The sequence below is a fragment of the Macaca nemestrina genome, chromosome 10 (assembly GCF_043159975.1).
Source record: "Macaca nemestrina isolate mMacNem1 chromosome 10, mMacNem.hap1, whole genome shotgun sequence".
NCBI lineage: Eukaryota > Metazoa > Chordata > Mammalia > Primates > Cercopithecidae > Macaca > Macaca nemestrina.
Genome location: NC_092134.1, coordinates 82,030,833 through 82,057,534, shown reverse-complemented (window position 1 = coordinate 82,057,534; position 26,702 = coordinate 82,030,833). Strand labels below are relative to the sequence as shown.

Sequence of the window (26,702 nt, the reverse complement as noted above, 5' to 3'; positions counted from 1 at the left end):
ATCCCAGCACTTTGGGAGGCCGAGGCGGGCGGATCACAAGGTCAGGAGATCGAGACCACGGTGAAACCCCGTCTCTACTAAAAATACAAAAAATTAGCCGGGCGCGGTTGTGGGCGCCTGTAGTCCCAGCTACTGGGGAGGCTGAGGCAGGAGAATGGCGTGAACCCGGGAGGCGGAGCTTGCAGTGAGCCGAGATCGCGCCACTGCACTCCAGCCTGGGCGACAGAGCGAGACTCCGTCCCAAAAAAAAAAAAAAAAAAAAAAAAAAGAAAAAAAAAGAAAGAAAAAGGAGTTGCAGCCGGGCGTAGTGGCTCACGCCTGTAATCCCAGCACTTTGGGAGGCTGAGACGGGCAGATCACAAGGTCAAGAGATCGAGACCATCCTGGCCAACATGGTGAAACCCCATCTCTACTAAAAATACAAAAATTGGCCGGGCGCAGTGGCTCACGCCTGTAATCCCAGCACTTTGGGAGGCCAAGGTGGGCAGATCATGAGGTCAGGAGATCGAGACCACCCTGGCTAACACGGTGAAATCCCGCCTGTACTAAAAAATTGCAAAAAATTAGCCAGGTGTGGTGGTGAGCGCCTGTAGTCCCAGCACTTTGGGAGGCCAAGGTGGGCGGATCACGAGGTCAGGAGATCGAGACTACCCTGGCTAACACGGTGAAACCCCGCCTGTACTAAAAAATTACAAAAAATTAGCGGGGTGTGGTGGTGGGCACCTGTAGTCCCAGCTACTCGGGAGGCAGAGGCAGGAGGATGGCGTGAGCCCGGGAGGCAGAGCTTGCAGTGAGCTGAGATCATGCCACTGCACTCCAGCATGGGCGACAGAGCAAGACACCGTCTCAAAAAAAAAAAAAAAAAAAAAAAAAAAACAGAAAAAAACAAATAAAAATACAAAAATTAGCTGGGCATGGTAGCGCACTTCTGTACTCCCAGCTGCTCGGAAGGCTGAGGCAGGAGAATCACTTGAACCCGGGAGGCGGAGGTTGCTGCACTCCAGCCTGGAGACAGAGCAAGACTCTGTCTCAAAAATAAAATAAAATAAAATAAAATAAAATAAAATAAATAAATAAATAAAAAGAGAGAGAAAGGAGTTGCAATGTGCCTTGAGGTGGGCAGAGGACCCTTGGGTTGGCCATAAAATGATCAGAGCCACTGCAGGCTCCAGAGCAGAGGACTGGTAGCTGGGTGCAGCAGTCATGGTAGCAACGCACAGGGTTTGGAATTAGGCAGGGAGAAGCCAGAAAGCTAGACAGAAGCAGGACCATCACCTGCCCACCCAGGGCTTTTGTTGCCTGAACACTCCAGAATCCAAGTTTCATGGCTGTAGGGGTGGGAGAGGCCTGGGTTGAAGGAATCTGCACAGTCACCTTTTCAGGGTCTTAAGCTGTTCAGGGTGGTTGCACTTTGTTGCTCAGATAACCTGAAGAGCTTGCTCTCCAGCCTGCCCTTCAGCGTCTGGCACAAAGTGAACCTCAGGGAAGAGGGGTGAGCTGTGCTAGGGAACCCAAGGCCTCTTTTGTCATTCTCCTCCCACTTCCCTGCTTCCTCTGGCCTCTAGCCCCAGGATGAGGAGTCCAAGAGGAGGCTTGAGGGCCTCCTGAAGGTTACCTCTTGACATCACAGCAGGACCGGATCACCTGAGGTCAGGAGTTCCAGACCAGCCTGGCCAACATGGCGAAATCCCGTCTCTACTAAAAATACAAAAATTAGCCGGGCGTGGTGGTGTAATCCCTGTACTTGGGAGCTGTAATCCCAGCTCCTTGGGAAGAAGCTGAGGCAGGGAGAATTGCTTGAACCCTGAAGGTGGAGGTTGGAGTGAGCCAAGATTGTGCCACTGCACTCCAGCCTGGGTGACAGACTCCATCTCAAAAAAAAAAAAAAAAAAAGAAAAAAAAATTATTACTCTTAGGGTTAGGCCTAGACAATGGCTTAAATTTTTTCTTTTTTTTAAGACAGGGTCTCATTCTGTTGCCCATGCTAGAGTACAGTGGCATGATCTCAACTCACTGCAACCTCTGCCTTCTGGGCTCAAGCGATCCTCCCATCTCAGCCCCTCAAGTAGCTGGGACTACAGGTGCCAGCCACCATGCCCGGCTAATATTTGTATTTTTTGTAGAGACGAGGTTTCACCATGTTGCCCAGGCTAGTCTCAAACTCCTGAGCTCGAGTGATTCACCCACCTCAACCTCCCAAAGTACTGGGATTACAGGCATGAGCCATCCGCCTGGCCAGACAATGACTTAAATTTTAAGGCATTGCATTTCTTCTGACGTTGCATGCCGATTCTAGGAATGAATTCTTTTGAGATAAACTCTGGTCAGGCATGGTGGCTCATGTTTGTAATCTTAGAACTTTGGGAAGCCAAGGCGGGAGGACTGCTTGAGGCCAGAAGTTTGATACCAGTCTGGGCAACATAATGAGAACTTGTCTCTACAAAACATGAAAAAAACATGGTGGCACATGCCTGTAGTCCCATTACTCGGGAGGCTGAGGCGGGAGGATCCCTTGAGCATGGGAGATCGAGGCTGCAGTGAGCCATGATTGTGTCACTGCACTCCAGCCTGGGTGACAGAACAAGACCCAGTCTCAAAATGAAACAGGCACAAAAATAAATGTTCAAGGTTGTGGGTTATAGTATAGTTTGTCACAAAGCTTGTTGCAAAATTGGAAAAAAACTAAGTATTTATCAGTAGAGGAAGACTGAATAAAGACTGAAAAAAAGGTTTAACTCTGCTATGGAATACTATGCAGCTTTATCATTTTTTTGAGACAGAGTCTCTGTCGCCCAGGCTGGTGTGCAATGGCACAATCACAACTTACTGCAGCCCTGACCTTCTGGGCTCCAGCGATCTTCCCACCTGAGCCTCCCAAGTAGCAAATTTCACCTTTTTAAACCTGACTTTTCTAGATCACTTGACTACTCCACAGTATTACTTTTTTTTTTTTTTTTAATACAGAGTCTCTCTCTGTTGCGCAGGCTGAAGTGCAATGGCGCAATCTCAGCTCACTGCAACCTCCACCTCCCTGGTTCAAGCGATTCTCCTGCCTCAACCTCGTGAGTAGTTGGAATTATAGGTGCCCACCACCACGCCCAGCTAATTTTTGTATTTTTAGTAAAGATGGGGTTTTGATATGTTGGCTACGCTGGCATAGTATTACTTTGGTAATTAAAAATAAGAATAAATTCTGGGACATCTAGCTATTTGTGGCAATGGCCCCAATACTCCTCATGTGGGAAGCCGATCCCCAGAGAGGCTTAGCTCTTTAATGCTAGAGTGAGAGACTCCTAGAGCCAGGAGACAGTAACACAGGGCTAGCAGCAGGGTTTTAACAGGTAGGGGCCTTAGGTTAGCTGAGAATGGTCAGAGGGGTGGGTTTTAAGGAAGAATACGGGTGTTGTTAACGGCCAGGCCAGGCTTGACTAAGGAAAATGCCATGAAGAAGCTAGTTTCTTGTTTGTTTGTTTGTTTGTTTGTTTGAGACAGAGTCTCACTCGGTCACCCAGGCTAGAATGCAATCTCGGCTCACTGCAACCTCTGCCTCCCTGGCTCAAGTGATTCTTGTGCCTCAGCCTCCCAAGTAGCTGGGATTACAGGTGCATGCCACCACATTTGGCTAACTTTTGTATTTTTAGTGGAGGCTGGGTTTCGCCATGTTGGCCAGGCTGGTCTTGAACTCCTGACCTCAAGTGATCTGCCCGCCTCAGCTTCTCAAAGTGCTGGGATTACAGTTGTGAGCCATTGGTGCCTGGCTGAAGCTAGTTTCTTGAGCCTTCCCAACACTTCTCCCTCTTCTCCACCACCTCCCTTCCCTAGTCCTCCCCTCATCCCTGAACCCAGACCTACTCTCTGGGCACAGCCTGTGTCTCCCTCCTGCTGCATCTCCCACTCCCTGGGAGTAACTCTTGGCTGACTGCACCTAGGAAGTGCTATGCTATTTGGGGGCAGGTGGAGCCTTCTTGACACAGCTGGGCACCTTGGTTGGGCTACATCATATGACTGGCCTGGGGAGCTGTTGGGTGATACCATAGACAGTATGAGGGATACTGGGATCCACGTTTGGATGTTTAATGCAACCAAGAATAAGGCTAGGGTTAGGCTCCATGACTCCCTGTGGCTTACCGGACCTACCAAAGCCTCTCTCAATTGGGCCCCAACCCACTCTTCTGCAGGGCTGAGTTACCCAGTAGGTGCAGTGCCCAGGGCCCATAGCAATGTTTTAGCTTCTTTTAAAACCAGAGTAAATAAAGAAAATACAATCAACCTGGATTACATTCATCTTTATACCAACATAGTCATAACATTAATTTTTTTTTGAATGGAGCAAGAGCCCCGTGAAGGCGAAAGTGCCTAGGGCCCCTGAAATTCACAATGTAACTCTGATCTTCCAGCTTCTACACCCATCACTCCCTCACCCCAGTGTCCTCTGGGTTTCTCAGACCCACTGGGGCCACGTGTCCTCTGTGGCTTTGCTCCTGCCAGGCTGCTGCCTGTGACATCTCTGCTTATTGAGCTCTTCCCATCTGAGGACTCGTCTTCCGAGGTCGTAGGTCAAACATTGCCATCTTTGTGAGGCCTTACCGGATTCCCTAAGTGGAAGGAATTGCTCCAACTCCTCCAGCACCTCTTGGAGCATCTCCAGGCTTGCCATGATTTGCTTACATTTAGCGTGTGAGTTCCACGGGGACAGGACCTCGTTTCATGTCTCACGTCTCCACGTGCTTGACACAATACACAGGCTAGATTTAGGTCCAGAGAATGTTTAGGGACACGAGACAGTGACTGTAACAGAACTTTTCAGATGTGTGTGGTTCTTCATAGCCCAAATCAACTAATTCGGCTAAGGGACAACACAGGTAAGAGGAACACAACGTGAGTTTCCTTGACCAATGCCAGAAAACCTTTATTTCCACTGAGACCTCTCATCCAATTCTCTTCTTTCTGGGAACTTTTTCCCTTCCCTACTCCAGGTTGTACCCTGGCCACTCTCTCCTCTCCTTTTGGCTGGCCTACCCAAGAATATCTCCTCTACAGGGTCCAGAAGGCTCTCAGGGATGTGGGAGGCCTCCTGCAGGGTTGAGTTGCATGGGAACAAGAGACAACTGTGGTCCCATAGCACCCTCATTTGGTGAAATCCTGCTACTGACAGTCCAAAGAAGCCTTCCCAGATGAAATTCTAGTCCTCTGCACAGCCATGCTCTTCTTCCAGCAAAAGAGCCATGTGCAGCCGGGTCTGCTCCCCATGGGGCCTTGATGTAGACCCAGCAGTGGATCAGCCTTCCAGACACGCTCAACTCTGCACACTCTTCCTCCTGCCTCAGGCTTTCCAGGACCCTCCCGCGCCTTATCAGAGTCCTTACCCCCAGGGCTACTGATATCTTGTTGGGTGACCTTGGACAGATTAACATATCTGGACTCAGTTTCATAATGTGAAAATGATAGGGTTGGGCTACATGATTTTCTGGTTGTGCTTCCAGACCTTTAGAAGTTAGGGGCTGGAAGGCGTTGCCTGTCCCTCTCTTAATTTCACTCATGCTACTTTGTTTTTTTAATCTACCTTTCATATGGGGCTTAGAAAAAAGGGCTCTGGGACAAACTTGAGAATCACTGGCTCTAGGAGCTTTCTTTTAACACTAACATCCCAGGATTCCTAAGTGTGCTGTCTTCACAGTAGCTACCTGGCTCTGTTTTTCTTTTCTTTTCTTTTCTTTTTTTTTTGGAGATGGAGTTTTGCTCTTGTTGCCTAGGCTGGAGTGCAGTGGCGCGATCTTGGCTCACTGCAACCTCTGCCTCCTGGATTCAAGCAATTCTCCTGCCTTAGCCTCCCGAGTAACTGGGATTACAGGTGTGCATCACCATGCCCGGCTAATTTTTATATTTTTAGTAGAGATGGGGTTTCACCATGTTGGCCAGGCTGGTCTCTAATTCCTGACCTCAGGTTATCCACCTGGCTCGGCCTCCCAGAGTGTTGAGATTATAGGCATGAGCCACCGCGCCTGGCCCTGGCTCTGTTTTCCTATGCTCTGTGGAGGCCAGCCAGCTAGAAATGATCAGAATGGAGGAAGAGGGAACAAGAAGGCTGGTGGCAAGTGGTCTAGTGTTCTTGTGGTGCAGTGGAAGGAGCCCTGGCTCAGCATTGAAGAACAAACCTCAGTCTTGGCTCCAGCCATCTGCTAGCTATGGGACTACAGACAAGCCCCTTTACCTGTGTCTCAGTTTTTGTATCTGTAAAATGGGCACAGTGGTTTCTGTCCTGTCTTTCCACAGGATTATTGTACAGATAAAGTAAGATAAAGGACACCTGTCAGGGAGATATCTGTAAATAATTTACAGACTTTGGGTAATATTAGCAAGGGAGGATCTCTCAGACCTCTGATCCATCTGTTAGAATATACTTTTTTTTTTTTTTTTTGAGATGGAGTTTTGCTCTTGTTGCCCAGGCTGGGGTGAAATGGTATGGCCTTGGCTCACAGCAACCTCTGCCTCCTGGGTTCAAGCGATTCTCCTGCCTCAGCCTCCCAAGTGGCTGGGACTGCAGGTGTGTGCCATCATGCCCAGCTAATTTTTGTACTTTTAGTAGAGATGGAGTTTCATCATGTAGTCCAGGCTGGTCTCAAACTTCCGACCTCAGGTGATCCACCTGCCTTGGCCTCCCAAAGTGCTAGGATTACAGGTGTGAGCCACTGTGCCCAGCCAAAAAATATCATTTCACTGGACTCTGCAGGTACTTTGGATGATCAAGGAATCAGGACATGGCTGTAGAAGTACTTTTCTTTTCTTTTCTTCTTCTTTTTCTTCTTTTTTTTTTTTTTTTTTTTTGAGATAGAGTCTCACCTGTTGCCCAGGCTGGAGTGCAGTGACACAATCAAGGCTCACTATAGCTTCAACCTCCGGGGCACAAACAATCCTCCCACCCCAGCCTTCTGAGTAGCTGCAACTACAGGCGTAAGCCACCATGCCCAGCTATTTTTCTTTTTTGGTGAGGGGGCAGGGGCGGGCATAGAGATGGGATCCTCACTATGTTGCTCAGGCCGGTCTTGAACTCCTGGGCTCAAGCCATTTTCCCACCTTGTCTTCCCAAAGTGCTAGGATTTCAGGCATGAGCCACCGTGCCCAGCCTGAAGTACTTTTCTTGAGCTCAGCATTGCTGCCCTGAACCCTCCCCCAGCTACCTTCCCTACTTTGGAAGCCTCTGTTTCTAGAACAGGAAAACCCTAAGCTAAATATATGTCCTAATGGTTTCTTCCGTTGGTGTGAAGGAAAGAAAATGGGCCCAATGTTGTTGCAAGGAGTAGGAGGGTCCTGCCTTGCCACCCAGTGGGTTTAGAAATCCATCTTTACGGCCTCCCAAGAAGCTGGTGATCAGGTTCCCAGACATCAGCAATCCTGTTTCCTGAGGAGCTTGTGGGGGCTCTCTCCGGGGATGATCTGGGTCCTAGACAAAGAGCCACAACTGATGGGGGTCATTGGGATTACAGGGGGCCATGGCTGGCTTTTTGTCCTGGGATGTCAGGCAGGTACCAGATCCTGAGTTCCTGATGAGCTGATCCTAAAAGATGACAGAGCAAAGGGTCAATCTGGGCCACAAACCTCTAACAGTGCTACCGGGGACAATGCGATGGGATACAATTGATAAAAGGCCAAGGGAACCCCACAAGGCACAAAGAAGACACTTCCCCATTCCTTTCCTGCCCTCTCATGAGACACATTCCTGAGTTCCCATCTCTATCTGGTACCAAATCCCCATCCCCAGCTTCAGCCTGAGTGGATGAAATGGTGAAAGACAAGATCGTGGGCTGAGAGAAAAATGCTTTCAGGGCCTCCCCCGCCCCCAGATGGCTAGGCTCAGACCCAGGGTCACTGCTCCACCTCCAATTTTCTGCCTTGCATTATGTTTAGGCTGCTCCCTTCCCTGCAGCCTCCAGGTTAGGTTCCTCTTTCCTAAGCTGGAGTGAAGTAGGGAGGCTCACTCGGGGTGCTGGCTTGAGCTCAGCATGGTGGCGGTAACATGGCATATCCTGGAGCAGTGTGGTGTAATGGAAAGAGCCCATGCTTTCAAGTCAGACCCATCTGGGGCTGAATCCCAGGCCTGATATTTACTAGTGGTGGGTCTTGGGCCAGTCACAGACATGCTGGGCTTCCTCCGGCTCCAGCTCATCTGTAGAAACAGTGACTATTCCTGCTTGGAAAGAGCCTCTGAAAGATTAACTGGACCCAGGTATGTGAGTGCCTAGCTTTGAGCCTAGGACACAGAGGACAAGCAGGAACTATGAATGACTCTTCACCTTCTTCTAATTGGGTTCAGCCTAAAAATGCTTCAACCGTGGCAGAGCTAGCCATGAACCATAACCTCTCACCCCATTTTTACATCAGTCATCACCAAATACCCTTTAAGCCCCAAGAACCCTGCCTGTTGCCACGCCCACACTCACCTACCTTCTACATTGCTCTACTCCACCCCATGGCGTTTCAGGAAGAAAATTAAGAAAATATAGATGGGCAGATGTGGCCTCAAGTTCTTTTTTTATTTTTTATTTTTCCCAAGATGGAGTCTCGCTCTGTCACCCAGGCTGGAGTGCAATGGCATGATCTCGGCTCACTGCAACCTCCGCCTCCTGGGTTCAGGCAATTCTCCTGCCTCAGCCTCCTGAGTAGCTGGGATTACAGGCGCCGGCCACCACGTCTAGCTAATTTTTGTATTATTAGTAGAGATGGGGTTTCACCATGTTGGCCAGGTGGTCTCAGACTCCTGACCTTGTGATCCACCCGCCTTGGCCTCTCAAAGTGCTGGGATTACAGGAGTGAGCCACCACACCCGGCCTCAAGTTCTTGATTCTGAGCTTTCTGGATACCAACTCACCTGGGTCAATTCCCATTCCTCGTCCTTGGGAACCTGGCTATTCTTGCCAGTGAAGTGGCAGCTCCCAAGGCCCAGGGCACCCTTGCTGACATGTAGACACAGCTGTTTTGCGATGTTGTGGCGAAGGTCCCTCTGAGTTGTGTACTCAAAGTACTGGAAATCAAGACAAGAGAAGCAGGGGGAAGAGTTTGCCCCCAGCCTTCCAAAGCCACCTGCCCTGAGCTGTCAACCATGCATGGTCTCCTGGGGAGGAGAGTGAATGTGAGGCCATGCCAAGACTTTACTCATTTATGTGCTGCCTTCAGGATTGTTACCATATCAGGGTTATACTGGAATTATATATATATAAAATTCTTTTTTATGAGATGGGGTCTTTCTGTGTTGCCCAAGCTAGTCTCAACCTCCTGAGCTCAAGTGATCCTCCCACCTTGGCCTCCCAAAGTGCTGGGATTACAGGTGTGAGCCACTGTGCCCAACCGATATATTTTCTTTCTCTCTCGCTTTTTTTTTTTTTTTGAGGCAGGGTCTTGCTCTGTTGCTTAGGCTAAGAGTGTGGCGGCATAATCATAGCTCACTGCAACCTTGAATTCCTTTGTTCAAGTGATCCTCCCACATCAGCTTCCTGAGTAGCTGAGACTGCAGGGGTGTGGCACCATACCTGGCTAATTTTTTAAAAATTTTTTATAGAGACAGGGTGTCTTGCTATGTTGCCCAGACAGGTCTCAAACTCTTAGGCTCAAGTGATCCACCTGCCTCACCCTCCCAAAGTGCTGGGATTACAGATGTGAGCTATTGTGCCTAATCACATTTCCTTTAAATTAGATTAAAATTAAATTTAACTTAGCCTTATTTTAAGTAACATCAGTGAAATCATGTGATATGCTTGTTCTATTTTTGCTAATAAATTACTATTAAAATAAAAAATGTTCTTCAGTGTACCACCAGAAATCATCTTGCAGGCCAGTGGTACAGGAAACTGCTCTAGAATGACTGTCTTCACCTGTATATGCCAGCGGGCTTGTTCAGCGGCCCACACCACTCCTTTCCCCACTCCAGCTCTGTTTTTAGTGCCTCTCTCTTACTAGTGCTGGGCACCTAGTTTTGGGGTCACTGCAAGGTGGTAGGATCAGAGTGGTAGCTTCTGGGCAGAAGATGCATTGAAGATAGAAGTTGAGTGTAGGTGATGGGATGTGCTCGAAAATTTTCCACCCTCACCCCTAAGCATCCCCCAGCAGCTAGCCTTCTTCAGCAAGCCTCCTCTGATGAACAACCCTCCCTCCCATCCCCTTCTTTTTTTTTTTTTTTTTTTTTTTTTTTTTTTTTTTTTTTTTTTGTTGAGACGGAGTCTCGCTCTGTCGCCCGGGCTGGAGTGCAGTGGCCGGATCTCAGCTCACTGCAAGCTCCGCCTCCCGGGTTTACGCCATTCTCCTCCCTCAGCCTCCCGTGTAGCTGGGACTACAGGCGCCCGCCACCTCGCCCAGCTAATTTTTTGTATTTTTAGTAGAGACGGGGTTTCACCGTGTTAGCCAGGATGGTCTCGATCTCCTGACCTCGTGATCCGCCCGTCTCGGCCTCCCAAAGTGCTAGGATTACAGGCTTGAGCCACCGCGCCCGGCCCTCCCATCCCCTTCTCACACCCAGCACCAATGCCTCGTTCTCTCTGGATGTCCCTTATTCAGACCTTGTGTGTGTTATGCCTTCTCCTCTGACTGGAAGCTTCCTGAGGGCAGGGATCATATCTCCTCCCTCCCAGTCCTCAGGAAAGGACTCTTTAGGGTAGAGAAAGGGAGCTGGTGAGGAGAGGAAATGCTCCGGAGATGGGTGGGCTGCATACCTGGTTGCCGCCAAGGCCGTGGCAAGAGTACATGATGAGGGGCTTCCCCCCACGGTTGTTCTCACCCACATCCAGGCATTGGTTGGTGCCAAGGTTCTTGATCTGCAGAAGGGTGAGCAGAGAGGGGAAGCAGGATGACACAGTCAGGAGGTTCCTCCTGTGTGGTATGGGGCCCCACTGGAACAAATTCCAGTCAACTGCAACAAATTTGCATGGCTGGATTTCCCCTGTCATTTCTCTCCTCTGTGCATTAACCCACATGCCTGGAGCTAACAGCAAAGTGAGCTGCAGAGCCCCAGAGGCTGGAACGGGCAGGACTGAACCCCTCTGTGGGGCAGGCAGGGAACCTCCCACGCAGGCAGGTTGGTTCTCAAGACTTACGGCACCATAGAAGGTGGGCGTCAGGTCAGGAACAAACATCTCTGGGTAGACGTTGTGTAGGTACCAGGAAAAGCTGTGACAGTGCAGTTGTTCCCTCAGCTGCAGTCGTTCCGAAATGTCACCGAAGGATTTCTGTCAACCAAGCCAGCCCCCTAAGGATCAGTTCCACCAGTTGTTTTTTTTTTTTTTAAGAGGGAGTCTCACTCTGTCACCCAGGCTGGAGTGCAGTGGCACAATCTCGGCTCACTGCAACCTTCCCCTCCTGGGTTCAAGTGATTCACCTGCCTCAGCCTCCCGAGTAGCTGGGACTACAGTCACACGCCACCATGCCCGGTTAATTTTTTTATTTTTAGTAGAGATGGGGTTTCACCATGTTGGCCAGGCTGGTCTCAAACCCCTAACCTTAGGTGATCTGCCCGCCTCAGCCTCCCAAAGTGCTGGGATTACAGGCGTGAGCCACCACACCCAGCCAGTTCCACCAGTCTTTGACCTTTCTGTCTAGACTGAAGTAGTGCAGATAGTATAAAGCAACTGGGACTACTGTCTCTCATGTTCATTCCCACTCAGGACCTGTTGAAGCTACTGTCCCAGCCTCACATCCAATCCCAAACACCCCGCCTTAGCTTTGGAGTCCCCTGCTTATCGGTCCATCTCTTGTGACTCCCCAGACAATTATGTCCCACTCCCCAATGCCGAGGCTCTCAGAGTCATTCCTCCTGTAAGAGGCTCTTCCCCTAAATCTCTTTTCCCTCCCTTCCCCTCCGAAGGGATGCAGAGACTCTATGCGTAGGGACAACATTCTCTAGCTTTCAAAAACTATGTGCCCTGTGGCCTTCTCCTGGGCCTCCCTCCCTGAGGGTGAAGGGAGGCACCAGATGGTAGAGATGAGGTGGGCCCCAGCCATTAGGCCCATGAACAGGGTCTGGGGGCCATACTTCTCTTCATCTAAACCTCTCTGAGGACCATTTCTTCTCACCTCTTGGGCCATCTTTGCTGCCTGCAGATTTCTCCTATAGAAAATCTTCTTGTAGCTGTCCATCCAGACCTCCGCCAGGCGCACTTGATTGCGAGCAATGACACTAGTACCCTTGGGGAAGGTGTGGGGGCTCTTGGTCCGGAACACATGGCCTACGACAGAGCAGGGGATGATCTCCAGCTGGCCCCCACACTGCCATACCTGATGTAAGAGGAGACAGGACGAGGCCTTCAGCGGGCTAGGTGGGACAGTGTCCCCACAAGCAGCTCTATTCTATTCCCAGGGCACCAGATCCCAGGTCCAAGAACTTGGGCAAATGCTGCTCTCTCTCCCTGGAAAAAAGGAGACTGACCAGGCTTCTTCCTAGGCCATGACTACACAATCTCAGGCTTTCTGATGTTGGTTCACTCTGACTTAAGCACAGAGAGACTGCAGGGTCCTGTGTTTACCAAGGCCCACTTTAGGGAAAAGCCTGCTGGTTAATTTTTGTTCCCTATGCCTGTATACCTACTCTGAGCTCTGATCACTTGGCTTTTTGACCTGGAAATGTGAGTTTATCAGCTCGCTCAGGTGATAAAAACCAGAGCATCAGTGTGTTAATTAATAGCAAGGATAGTTGGCTGCTAGGTGGCCAGTGGTAGTCACCTGGGCCCTTAGCACACTGGCTGCCTAGGAGGGTCAACAGAGGTCAGAGGCTCACGGAGGAGCCTAGGATTGGGCTGCTGGGAGTTGGGGTGACTGGCAGGTGACCCTTTTCTATGCTGGTGGGCTGGCTGAAGACATCCCTTCCACTGGTTTCTCTCTTGGGTTTTAGATGGGAAGGTATGTTGTTATTCAGTTTAGTGTGGGAGCAACAGAAATACATCATCATTATAGTAACAGCAGGCATCCATTATGTGCTTAATACTCATCAGGCACCATGAGAGGTGACTTCATAAATGAACTCATCTACTTACTAATTAGTTTTCCATGGCAAGGAGATTTGTGTAGGTTTCAGGGAGAGGCAATCCTTTCTTCCTGACCTAATCCTGATTTGCCTAATTCCTGGAATCTCTCAGGGTTCTGGGGTCCACCAGAGTTAGGGCCACCATCTTCTCTAACTGTTATGAAGGGCTTATTGAGCATAGGGAGGGAAACTTCAAAGGTTACCAGGGCATATGTCCTTTGAACTGGGAAGGGGAGCCTGATTTTTCCAGAAAAAGGATGATGACTGGTTACTGATCTGTTTTTTTTTTTTTTTTTCTAGCCCTAGTTGTGAACATACTAACCTGTTTCTATCTTCACCCTAACCCTTTCCCACAGACATCGCAAAAGAGTCCCCAGTCTCCAGATGTCCAGTCCTCATTACCCCTATTATTCCTTCCCTCTGAGAAGTTGTGCCTAGTAGTTTATTTTGAGCTGTCCAAGCTGAGTGCCCAAGCCCTACTGCCATGGACACGGGGAGCAGAAAAGAGGCAGAGCCACATTGGGAAGTAGCTACCCTTTCCAGTTCAGTTCCAGATGGGATGTCCCTGATGCCACCACTGCCTGAGAAATATTTCTCAAGCTGTCCCCTGGGATGTTGTGGTTCCCCCCGAAGCCCTCTTCACTCTCACCCGGAAGGACATTTCCACGTTCTCCCCTCCCCAGATCTCCATCTGATTATCATAGGTACCGATGTGCTCAAAGTAGGACTTGGAGATGGAGAAGAGGCCACCAGCAAACGTCGGGGATCTGGAGAGACAGAGGGAGAAGCATGTGCATCTTCTGGGAGAGGAGGAGCGGAGCCTGGCGGGGAAAGCTGTTTGTGGACTCCCCTCCTAACCTACCTCCCCCTCCTATCCTCTTTCTCAGGACGTGCAGCCCCTCGTCCACTAACTCACTCATCATTTAGCTTTTACTATGTCCTCTTCCCCTTCTAGGACCAGGTCAAGGAAATATGTAATTATCCTCTAAAAGGCACTCATTGATTCGTTCAACCTAGGATGCACGTAACACTGGCCACCAGGGCCCGTGCTACATGATGGACACACAGAACAGAGAAAGATCCCATTCCCCCAGAGTTCAATCTAGTCACAGAGGTTAAAGCTATCATTAGTTACTTTTTGGCAGCAAAGTGCCTGGAGCCTAGGAGATACTCAACTTTCAGAAGCTGTGTGAAATTGTTTTTGAACATAGGCAGGATTCAAACCATGAAGAATGAATGAATGAATATTATCAGCTGGGCTGACTCCATTCTGTTTCAGGGGCTCTGCCCTTCAGGGACTATTAAGCCATAGTTTTAGTAGGTGCCTATCCCTGGTGATTTATACTGCATGAGAAACGGTAGATTTAGGGAGAAGTTGCCAGTTGCTTTTAACAGAGAAAGCTGATAAGCGGTGCTCTGGGAAACAGTGGAAAGTCAGGTGAGATCAAGCTCAATTTGGGCTATGGGGAACATTTAGAAGGTTATAAAAAGATTCTGGCTTTTAGACACAGACAGGGAGGTGTGGACTCAAGATGAGATAAATTGACAAAAACATCTAATTCCTAGAGTTTAGTAGCAGGTTGCTTCTAGGAGGGACTGGGCTAAGCGTTAGGGTATCCAAGCGGACCTGGGGAAGTATACACAAGATGGAATGGGGGGTGGGGGCCGGGGAGACAGGGCAGGAGCACAATCATCAGCTGTTGGCTTCTGTGTCTGGGCCAGCCTGGCATGGGTAGGGCTTTGCTGCCCTCAGTGGGTGGCTTCATGTGGTACAACCAAGCAGAAAGATACGGAAACCCCTGTAACCCCAGAACCTATCCAGGTGCCTTACACACAGCTGAGGCTCAATCACTGTTCATTCCGCTGATCCATCGAGGTGACTACCCAGGAACGCGACCCTGGTGTTACCCTGTGGTTGCTCTTGTCTCTCCGAAGTTGGCTCCTGCAGCCACTTTCTGGAAGGAATTTCAGTTGGGAAACCCTCATGCTCAGGCTGGCTTCCTATCACTTTGGAAGAGGCTTCGGCCTCTCCCAGGGTTCTTAAACCAGCCCAAGTAGCACCCTGAGAAGCTCAGAGAGTGCTGGAGCTGCAGAGCAGCACCTGGAAGCCAACCTGCTTCCTCCCCCACAGGCCCTGAGTCTTGTCTTTGAGAGGCCTCCCAGACTGAGAAGTCACTGATGGATTAGTTATGAGGACAAACCCTGCATGGGAAGCTTCACTGTAAATTTACGACCACAGGCAACCTCTAGTAAACACCCTGTATGTCCTGGCCTACCCCTAGGATCCTCTGACTCTCCTCTTAGGCTGTGGTTGGTTTGAGATGGGAGGCCAGGAGGGGACTGTCAGCAGTCCTCCTGGGGTGGGGGCACTACGTGAAGAGCCTCGGCAAGCCATGCATGCTACCAGGGCATGTGGGCCAAGGAGCATATTCATTCCTCAAACACTGGAGCTTTGTCTTCCAGTTGTATGGCCCTTGGACATTGAAGCCTGCGACGTCAGTGATGGGTGGGGGCCAGGTACCCTCTTTCTGACTGTGCCGCTGCGTGCCTGGTCACTGGCGTGGGGGTGGGGATCTGTTGCTGTGCACACCAAACAAAAGGCAGCTATGAAACAAGCATTGGGTCAGTGAGAAGTTCAAATTTCTTTTCTCTCTTTTGCCTTTTTCTTTCCTTCTCTCCTAGTGGAGACCGAGCAGCTGGCTGTTCAGGATTTGTGGGATTTCTCCCTGTGGCATTCACCTGAGTTCCTTTCTACTGGGACTCTGAGCAGGTTTTTTTTTTTCTTTTTCCTTTTCTTTTTCTTTTTTAAGAGATGGGTCTTGCTATGCTGCCCAGGATGTTCTTAAACTCCTGGGCTCAAGCAATCCACCTAATCCACCTCAGCCTCTCATCTAGCTGGGATTACAGGTATGGGCCACTGTGCCTGGCATGGACAGCAGTTTTTAGGGTTCTGGGCACATGGAGAGGAAGAAGCACTAATCCTTTCCTCCTTTCAAACCTTCCCTCTTATCTCTGGCTACTGTATCTCCAACCTCTGCTTCCCTCCGTCCTGGATGTATGTTCAGTTAACCCTTAAGTATCCTGGCCAGTCTAAGATAACAATGACACAAATAATGCCAAACCACTGGCTACACTAAAAGTCACTCCTCAACTCGGTTTGTCTGAGACAACTGTTAAAATAAACTTACAGTCTCCAATAACACCAACAGGCAGTCTGGAGAGGGGAGGACAGGATGGGTGTAAGAGGGGAAGGTGAGCCCAGTGGGCATTAAACAGTGGGTGGACTTCCAACTGTCTACCCTGCAGCTCAGAGGCTGGCACATAAAAGCCTGTGGGCAAAATCTGGCTGCCTGTTTTTAGAAGCCTCTGGGGCAAAAAAATTGGTTATACATTTTTTAATGTTTGTAAAAAAAATAAAAAATTAAGAAGAATATGCAGCAAACTATATGTGGCTGGCAAAGCCGAAAATATTTATCATCTGGCCCTTCACCAAAGAAGTTCAGGGCAACTGCTACAGACTTCATGCTGCAGAAAATATGTCTATTTTCTTTCATTATATTCTGAGTCTTTTCAAAGACAGTCTCCTGGGGGCACACAACACTCCCTCTTATGACAGTGACTATTCCATAATGGCCTCCATCACATCTCTTGCCCCATCTGCAAGCATGGGCCATGTCCTTTTATGTGTAGGGAGGAATAAACTAAAGAATGTAAAGCCCTTAGTTCAGTGCCTGGCACATGGTAAGTGGTGAATAAGAGCAAACTGTCATGGTGTGAGGCAGTGCAGTGCCACAGTTAGGGCCAGACAGGCCAGGAAGGGTGTCCTTGCTCCACTGTTGCTAGCTGCATGATCTTAGGTCAGTGTTGATCACTATGAGCCTTAGTATTCTCTCTATAAAGCTAATCATTGTACCTGCTTCATAGGGAGTGAGGATTAAACATAATATGTCGAGTGCTTGATAGAGCACCTTACAAACGTTGATGTGAGATGGCACAGGTTCCTGGAACTGGGAAGGGCTGAGGCCAGGTTGGGGGCTCACCAGGCTGCGGTCCTTACTTGATGGGGTAGGTCTCATCCTTGCGCCTCTGCTTCTCATGTGGAGGAAGTGTTTCCCAGCCGAAGGTCAGGCTCCAGTCAAAGTTGCCTCGGCTGTGGACTCTGCCCCTCTGGACGGGCTTGGCGAACTCAAAAGTATTAAGGTCGATGGTGACAATGTCTGGGCTCACCACCACTGTCTTGTCCTCAGCGATTCGAGCCAGGAGGGGCTCCAGCCAGCCGTGGAAGCACTCACCTGCAGGCCCCAACCAGGAGGCAGCAATCAGGGTCCTGCCCACAGCTGAGCCCAAGCTGCATCCTGGGGGGAACACCCAGGAAGATAAGAGACCTTCCACCTACTCCCGGGTTACAGGCAGAGGAGGACAGCAAGCCTCACCGCTGCGAGGAGCACACAGAATTTCCTAAAACCCTCCTACCACCCCTCTACCCCCAAAGGCGGAGGCAGCTTTGGCAGGGAGAACGGAGGTCTCTGGGGAGTAACATGGTCAACTCAGATGACCCAAAAGCACAGGGAGGCCCTGGATGGTATCTTCAGGGGTTCCAGCTGATCCATTGGCTCAGCCCTCCCGGCCCACGTGTGGATTTCAGAAGAGGGTGTTCCCTCTCCCAGGGGCATCTGCATGTCAAGCTTCAGCCCCAATTGTAGAAGAATAATCTCTTTCATTTGTCTAGCTCTTTGAGATTTTCACTGAGCTTCTGCATGTATTACTTCATTCGGCCCTCAGAGTAATAGTTCTGTTCAGTAAGGTTAGTATCCTCACTCCTATTTTACAAATGAGGAAACTGAGACTGTTAGTGGCAGGGACAGAATGCAAACCAAGAATTCTGACTCCAAGTCTAGAGCTTCCCCTATATATCACCACTCCTCGGGAAAAGATTTCACCCCCCACAACAGTGGGGAGGTGTTTTGGTCTTGGGCAAGAAGGAGGCCTTCCTGGCTCCATGTTGCCCTAGAAGAAAGCCCCAAACAAGCCAGTTCTAAGTCATAACAGGAGGCCTCTCTGAGGGCCCAAGCTCAGAACAAGGTGCAGATGGGGAGTACAGGGGTGGATGAGTGTCTGGGGCCCCAGATCACACTTCCGGTGATTTTGGGGTCACCAGTTGTTTTAGGACTTTGTTCTCTTGATGAAACATCCTTGGGATTGGGGTGAGAAAGGGGTAGAGGTAGCTGGAGTGGGTCCCAAGCCTCCTTTGCTCCCGGAACAGAGAACAGGAAGGGGCCTTGGTGAGGCTGCGGCCCTGGCTCATTCTAACAGGGAGGGAGCCTCCAGGTTACGCCCAGGCTGGTGCCCTCGTACTCACAGTGGGCATCCAGGAACGTGAGCACCTCCGCTTGTGCCACGCTGGCCCCCAGCAGCCGGGCAGTGATCAGCCCCTTCCGCTCCTCCTGCCGCACCACCTTCACCACCTGCAGCTGCTTCACGTACTGCTCCAGCTTCTCCTTTAGGTGTTCTGGAAGGGACAGTGTCATTGTGGTCAGTCCACCACTTTGTCATATACCCAGTCCCCTGTGGGCACCAACCTAGGGGCTCTCAGGCCTCTAGCAGGCCTGAATTTTAAACCCCCAACACCCGCTGCACTGAACCATCCCACAGAAGCCGGAGCCGGGGAAGGAGATTAACAGGGAAGATGGAGAGAGGAAGAAAGAAGCCCTGCCTGCCTGTGATCAAACCTGCCTCACCAGGGCACTGGCCCTGTGGTGCTAGATCCTATGCCTGTTCACCTGGGCACCCTCTCTAATGTCAGGGACAGGACCTCAGAGTTGTGTTTCTGTGGTCACACATCAAGTACAAACTTTGTTGTTGTTGTTGTTGTTGAGATGGAGTCTCACTCTGTCACCCAGGCTGGAGTGCAATGGTGCGATCTTGGCTTAATGCAACCTCCACCTCCTGGGCTCAAGTAATTCTCCTGCCTCAGCCTCCTGAGTAGCTAGGACCACAGGTGCGTGCAACCACGTCTGGCTAATTTTTATATTTTTAGTAGAGACAGCGTTTCACCATGTTGGCCAGGCTGGTCTTGTACTCCTGGCCTCAAGTGATTCACCTCCCTCGGCCTCCCAAAGTTCTGGGATTACAGGCATGAGCCACCATGCCTGGCCCAAGTACAGACTTCTGACAGAGGCTCTCAGATGCCTCCCTCAGTCTCTCCACCCTTTCAGCCACCATCTGCCAGAGCTGCGATTCCACAGCTCCATTGCACAGTTGTTTTCCAGTGTCCAGGATTCCCTGCCTTCCAGGCTCTTCACAGTAACGTCGATGGGTGGGCATACACAAATGGTGACTCCTTGCTTGCTGGATCAGCAGCGGGACATCTGACTCTAATCCCCTTTGTAACCTCCTCTGCAGATAGAATTCTTTAAGGTGAAAACATGCCCAGCAACTTTTTAATTACATTAAGAAAATACTTGCCCCAAGCACCTACCATGGACCAGGCACAGTGGCGAGCCCAGCCGGCTTGACCATTTGTCCTAAGGAACCACCACCCAGAAGCAAGGTCGACCAGGAAACAGGCGATTCCAGGGCTGGTAATCCATGATCTAACAGAGGTAGTGCTGGGGTGTGGGTCCCAAAGAAGGGTCAAATCTCCTGGATTTGAGGAGCAGGGAAAACTTTTTGAAGGGAAGATGTCTCTACTGAGACCTCCAACTCCTTTCAAAGAAGAGTTTATTTCATGGCCCTGTAATTTAGTCTGAAATCCTTAGAGCATTAATAATAGCTCTATTCTGACTGGGCACGGTGGCTCACTCCTGTAATCCCAGCACTTGGGAGGCCAAGGCAGGTGGATCACTTGCACCAAGGAATTTGAGACCAGCCTGGCCAACATAGCGAGACCCTGCCGCTATTAAAAATACAAAATTAGGGCCGGGCGCGGTGGCTCAAGCCTGTAATCCCAGCACTTTGGGAGGCCGAGGTGGGTGGATCACGAGGTCAGGAGATCGAGACCATCCTGGCTAACACGTGAAACCCCGTCTCTACTAAAAAAATACAAAAATTAGCCGGGAGCGGTGGCGGGCGCCTGTAGTCCCAGCCACTCGGGAGGCTGAGGCAGGAGAATGGCGTGAACCCGGGAGGTGGAGCTTGCAGTGAGCTGAGATCCGGCCACTGCACTCCAGCCTGGGGGACAGAGCGAGACTCCGTCTCAAAAAAAAAAAAAAAAAAAAATACAAAATTAGGCTGGGTGCACTGGTTCATGGCTGTTATCCCAGCACTTCAGGAGGCCGAGGCGGGTGGATCACCTGAGGTCGGGAGTTCAAGACCAGCCTGACCAATATGGAGGAACCCCATCTCTACTGAAAATACAAAATTAGCTGGGCGTGGTGGCACATGCCTGTAATCCCAGCTACTTGGGAGGCTGAGGCAGATGAATCATTTGAACCTGGGAGGCGGAGGTTGCAGTGAGCCGAGATCGCACCATTGCACTCCAGCCTGGGCAACAAGAGCGAAACTCCGTCTCAAAAAAAACAAAAACAAAAAAACAAACAAAAATTAGCTGGGTGTGGTGGCACACACCTGTAAACCCAGCTACTTGGGAGGCTGAGGCAAGAGAACTGCTTGAACCCAGGAGGCGGAGGTTGCAGTGAGCTGAGATCATGCCACTGTACTCCAGCCTGAGTGACAGAGCAAGACTTGTCTCAAAACAAAAACCAAACCAAGAATAGCTCTATTCTGAAGCAGTTCATCTCAAACATACTGAATTCCAAACCTTACTATGTTTTACTAACTGCCATTTTGGTTTATCTCTGCCACGGTTCTGTTCTGTGCAGAAGGGAGAGCCTGCAGTTTCAGATGTGGGGGACAGATGTGACAATTCTGAGTGTGTCCTTTTCCTTTTGGACTGTGGGCTCAGCCCAGAGCGTGGGCCTTGCTCTGAATGCAGCATTCTACAAACGGCAGGTCCTGAAATTAAGCAGTTGAGGGGGTTGCATGGAATTGATCTCCCACAAATGCATGCACACATGCACACGATAACCCAGCACTGAGCTGGAGTGTGTGTCTGTGCAGGTGAGGTTGGTGTCTTCATGGTGACTTCCTTATTTAATCTTCTCTATGATAGTTAACAACTCTGTGAAACAGGGAGTATTGTCCCCAGTGTTTATAGATGGGAAAAGTAAGACTCAAAGTGACTAGCCCAGGGTGGCAGAAGCACAAAGGGCAGCAGCAGGATCCCAGCCAGTCTGCATATGAGGACTCCTCACCTTCTCCCTCCAGGGGAAGTGAGGCCACGGACTTTTTTTTTTTTTTTTTTTTTTTTAATCCTGAAGCAGATTAAGATGAGAAGGCCAAGGACTTAATGTACCCGAGTTTCAAGGTGGTCTCTGCTTCCTCTCCCAGTCATCCAAGGCCTTGCCATTTCCGTGTGTGAGATCCCAGGAGGGAAAGGGAAAGAAAGAAGGGAGAGAAAGGGGTTTGTTGAAGTTGTTCTTTGGTCACTGCCCTGGAGAGTGGCACCTAGGAGAAGGGAAGTCTCTATAATTTGGAATTTCAGCTTTTTCCTTCTTTTTTTTTTCATGTTTCTTTTTTTTCTTTCTTTCTTTCTTCTTTTTTTGGAGACAGAGTCTTACTCTGTTGTCCAGGCTGGAGTGCAGTGGCACAATCTTGACTCACTGCAACATCCACCTCCTGGGTTCAAGCAATTATCCTACCTCAGCCTCCCAAGTAGCTGAGATTATAGGCACCTGCCACCATGCCCCGCTAATTTTTTGTATTTTTTGTGGAGACGGGGTTTCACCGTGTTGGCCAGGCTGGTCTTGAACTCCTGACCTCAAGTGATCTGCCCACCTCGGCCTTCCAAAGTGTTGGAATTACAGGTGTGAGCCACCATGCCCTGCTCGCTTTTTCCTTCTTCAGTCCTACTGGATAGACAGGTGATTCCAACATGGAGCTCATTTATGAATGGATTCTTCAGGCAGTCATCTGAGGAGGGGGCTGTATCTTACTTACTCTAGGAATGAGGCTTCTTATCTCTGGGGGCCAGGACCTCAGGAATCAAAATCAGCCGCATGCAGCAGCCTCAGCCCAGCACTCACTCCACAAACATCTGCCAATGTGCTGCCAGGTGCCAGACACTGTTCTGGGCAGGGAGGGGCCTGGTCTGGGTCCTGCCCTCTGAGACTCATAGTGCACCTGCAGCCTCAGGTACTGGCCCTGACAGGAAGGAGGGAGGAAGCCCAGGTTCCTCAGCATGGCTGCTGTTTCCCCGAGAGCTCGCCCAGTTCTGCGCACAGGAAGTTCACGGTAGTGGAGATAACCCAGGGACAAAACATCATAGGAAGTGGGTTTTGTGGTGAGAGACAGTGAAGCACTGAGCTGTGAACCTCAGGGGGGCCCTGAGCACTACAAAGCCCTTCTCCCATGCCTTCCTTCCAGTCTGGCGAGGCCAGACCCAGGGATTCTCAGCCCGAGAGGCTCCCAGTCTCTGGCCTCAAGCCCTTCTAGGGAGACAACTCCCCTCAGCAATGCCCCTCATGATACTCCTCCACCTGTCCCACCCCCAGACCTACTGGACGGACCCAGAACTGAGAAGACCGGAGCTGAGCATGGCTGCACCGGTGAGCCCAGCCACACTCTCATGTCCCCGTGGTGACAGCCTTCCAACTTAGGTTCAACACTCCAGCACCTCAACCAGCTTCAATCCTCAAAACTCAAGTCCACAAGACCCCTGGGACCCCAACACAGACACTGCACTCAGTTCCATGATCTGAAATATCATCTATATGCAGATGACTCCTGGGGCTTCCTTCCTGACCTTGCCATCTTCACTTGGATGTGGAAAAAAATGGAAAATTCAACATATGCCCAAAACGGTCTCTGCCCCCGCCAGTCTCCCTCATGTCAGTACACGGTGCCAGCATCCCTCCAGCTGCTCTAACCTGGGAGTCATGCTAGATTCCCCCCTGCTCTCCCCTTCCACAATCGGCACATCTGCAGGTACTGCCAGCTCTCTCTCTCATCCCCACAGTCACTCCAGCAATCATGTCTGAACTGCTCTCCTCTTCTATACCAGTCTCCTCAATCTATTCTTGACACGGCAGCTACTGTGAGAAGCAGAATTCTCTCTAAAAATCATCAATCAGATCATGTCACTACAGCGGCTTCAAATTGTACTTAAATCCATGGTGTTTCCTTATGGAAAGGTATGATGGTTCCTTAAAAAAAAACTAAAGATAGAATTACCATATGATCCAGCAGTTCCACTTTTGGACATATACCCTGAAGAACTGAAAGCAGGGGCTTGGATATTTGCATACCAATGTCACAGCAGCATTAGTCACATAGCCAAAGGCGGAAACAGCCTCAGTGTCCATCAGCGAATGAATGGACAAACAAAATGTGGTGTATACATACAATAGAATATTATTCAGCCTTAAAAAGTAAATTCTGGGCCGGGCTTGGTGGCTCACGCCTGTAATCTCAGCACTTTGGGAGGCCAAGGTGGGCGGATCACCTGAGGTTGGGAGCTCGAGACCAGCCTGGCCAACATGGAGAAACCCTGTCTCTACTAAAAGTTCAAAATGAGCCAGCGCACGCCTGTAATCCCAGCTACTTGGGAGACTGAGGCAGGAGAATTGCTTGAACCCAGGAGGTGGAGGTTGCGGTGAGCTGAGATTGCGCCATTGCACTCCAGCCTGGGCAACAAGAGTGAAACTCCATCTCAAAAAGATAAAAAATAAAGTAAATTCTGACAGATGTTACAACATGGATGAATCTTGAAGGCATTATGCTAAGTAAAATAAGCCAGTCACAAAAGGACAAATACTGTATGATTCCACTTACGATAATCAAATCCATAGAAACAGAAAGTAGAATGGTGGTTGCCAGGGGTTGCTGGGAGGGCAGTGTGGAGAATTCATGTTTAATAGGTACAGAGTTTCAGTTTGGGATGACAAAAAGCAAGTTCTGAGCTGGATGTCGTGACTCACGCTTGTAATCCTAGCACTTTGGGAGGCTGGGAGTTCAAGACATGCCTGGTCAACATGGTGAGACCCCATCTCATTAAAAAAGGAAAAAAAAAGTTCTGGGGATGGGTAGTGGTGATGGTTGCACAATAACGTGAATGCATTTAAAATCAATAAACTGGACTTAAAACAGTGAACGTGATACATTTTATGTCATGTACCTTTTACTACATACACACGTGAAAAATCCAAACACTGCCCGTGACTTAGAGTTCTCACAATTTGGTCCCGCTAGCCTTTTAAAAAATTATTATTATTATTATTATTATTTGAGATGGAGTTTTGCTCTTGTTGCCCAGGCTGGAGCACAATGGTGTGACCTGAGCTCACTGCAACCTCCACCTCCTGGGTTCAAGCAATTCTCCTGCCACAGCCTTCTGAGTAGCTGGGATTACAGGTGCCCATCACCATGCCTGGCTGATTTTTGTATTTTTAGTAGAGAGGGGGTTTCCTCATGTTGGCCAGGCTGGTCTCAAACTCCTGACATCAAGTGATTTGCCTGCCTCAGCCTCTCAAAGTGCTGGAATTACAGGCGTGAGCCATGGGCCCAGCTCCTTACATCCACTCCACCAGCACTCTTTCTGCTCCCTGGCTTACTTTGTTTAAGCCACACTGCCTTCTTTTTGCCTCATTAACAAGTCAAGCCTCAGGCCTCTGTGTTGGCTGCTCCCTGTACTAAGAGTAGCCTTTCCTGGCAAAAAGAGCTCCCTAATTACTCACTAGCCCGTTGCCCTGCATTCTTTTCTTTTTTTCCCTCTAATTTAGGTAAGCTGGTGGAGTGTGCCAGACAGGGAGGGAACCCTGGCTGCTGACTTAGCCGCTCAGGAATGAGGTTTATGCCCTGGTTCTGACTCAGAGGTGGGGAAGAAAAAGCCCCCCAGCTCGGCACGGGGTCTCCTCCCCCATAGTATCAACTGCCCTCAGACTCACTCTCAGAGGGCTGCTGCTGGGTGCCTGGAGTGGAGGACAGAGAGAGGGGACATTGTATTTCGGCAGAGACAGTCCTGTTTGTGTGTGTGTGTAATGAGAGCTGGTTAATCTGATCAAACAGTCAAACGTGTAGGAAATTTTATCCCACTGTGGATGGCAGAGATTTCTGACCATGGATCTGAGTTTTTTTTTTTTTCTCCTTTCCTCACTGAACTGAATGTTGCTGAAAGTATCTCTCGCGTCTGAAAGCCCTCTGGGTAGGGTTGTTTATCTTAGGGTCCACAAATTCCCTGGAATTAAATGCAAAAATGTGGCTGTTGCATATTGTTGTGGGCAGTGGTGCACTATTCTAGGGATTTTAACAGATTCTCAAAGGATGCCAGGACCCAGAAAAACAAGAATAACTAGCTTAGGTTTTTCAGGCAGGTGATTGTTTTGTTTCTGTTTTTTGAGACAGAGTGTTACTCTGTCACCCATACTGAGTATAGTGACATGATCAGGGCTCACCACAACCTCGACCTCCTGAGTTCAGGTGAGCCTCCCACCTCAGCCTCTCGACTAGCTGGGACCACAGGCACATACCACCATGCCCACCTAATTTTTTATTTTTTTGTACAGACAGGGTCTTACTATGTTGCCCAGGCTAGTCTTGAACTCCTGGGCTCAAGTGACTTTCCCACCTCAGCCTCCCAAAGTGCTGGGCTTACAGGTGTGAGCCAGTGTGCCCTGACCATGCAGATGATTTAGAGATGCTGGAATTGGCCTTAGGAGAGAATTGGCCTTAGAAGAGAATACAGGGCAACAAGTCCAGGACAGCCAGAGAGAAGGTGAACATTGTGTATGGTGGCCTGCTAGGGGCAGGCGCTCTGGAGGGGCTACTGGGGCTACTGCCAACTCTGCCCTACTGAACACAGGCTGTTCTGCCTGTTAGATGCTGCCTGTGCCAGCCTGGCATTATGTCACTTGTCTAGCTAGTTAGACAAGTTGCCTACCTGGGCACTTGTAGCTCATGGACTCACAAAATTTGGGGTGATAAGTTAATAGTTTAGAACCCCCATGCCCAAGGCTATGGGAGCCCACCTCTTGCATCAGTGTGACCTGGATGTGAGACACGAAGTCAAAGGAGATCGCTTTGGAACTTTAAGGCTTAATGAGTGCCCTATTGGATTTTGGACTTGCATGGGGCCTGTAGCCCCTTTGTTCTGGCCAATTTCTCCCATTTCAAATGGGTGTATTTACACAATGCCTGTGCTTCCATTGTATCTAGGAAGTGACTAACTTGCTTTCGATTTTACAGGCTCATAGGGAAAGGGACTTGTCTTGTCTCAGATGAGACTTTGGACTTGGACTTTTGGGTTAATGCTGGAATGAGCTAAGACTTTGGGGTGACTGTTGGAAAGGCATGATTGTGTTTTGAAACGTGAGGACATGAGATTTGGGAGGGGCTAGTGGTGAAATGATATGGTTTGGCTGTGTCCCCACCCAAATCTCATCTTGAATTGTAGATCCCGTAATCCCCACATGTGATAGAAGGGACCCAGTGGGAGATAATTGATTCATGGGGCAGTTTCCACCATGCTATCCTTGTAATAGTAAGTTTTCACAAGATCTGATGGTTTTATAAGGGGCTTCCCCTTTTGCTTGGCTCTCATTCTTCTCTCTCCTGACGCCTCATGAAAAGGACATGTTTGCTTCCCCTTCTGCTATGATTATAAGTTTCCTGAGGTCTCCCCAGCCCTGCAGAACTGTGAGTTAAT

The 26,702-nt window shown here is 49.7% G+C and overlaps 1 protein-coding gene across 4 annotated transcripts in view; it reads right to left on the bottom strand.

The window, feature by feature from the left end:
* Nucleotides 1-4,271: 4,271 nt before the first annotated feature.
* LOC105474345 (polypeptide N-acetylgalactosaminyltransferase 6) overlaps nt 4,272-26,702 on the bottom strand; it is a 41,564-nt gene continuing 19,133 nt past the window's right edge. For all 4 annotated transcript variants that reach the window (XM_011728933.2, XM_011728926.2, XM_011728927.3 and 1 more), the window contains 8 exons: nt 18,363-18,512; nt 17,061-17,295; nt 13,653-13,770; nt 12,058-12,258; nt 11,082-11,213; nt 10,701-10,802; nt 8,867-9,019; nt 4,272-7,555 (listed from right to left, as the gene is read on the bottom strand). In XM_011728933.2, coding sequence (XP_011727235.1) covers nt 7,442-7,555; nt 8,867-9,019; nt 10,701-10,802; nt 11,082-11,213; nt 12,058-12,258; nt 13,653-13,770; nt 17,061-17,295; nt 18,363-18,512 — 1,205 coding nt within the window. In that variant the 3' untranslated portion in view covers nt 4,272-7,441. The remainder of the gene's footprint in view (nt 7,556-8,866; nt 9,020-10,700; nt 10,803-11,081; nt 11,214-12,057; nt 12,259-13,652; nt 13,771-17,060; nt 17,296-18,362; nt 18,513-26,702) is intronic.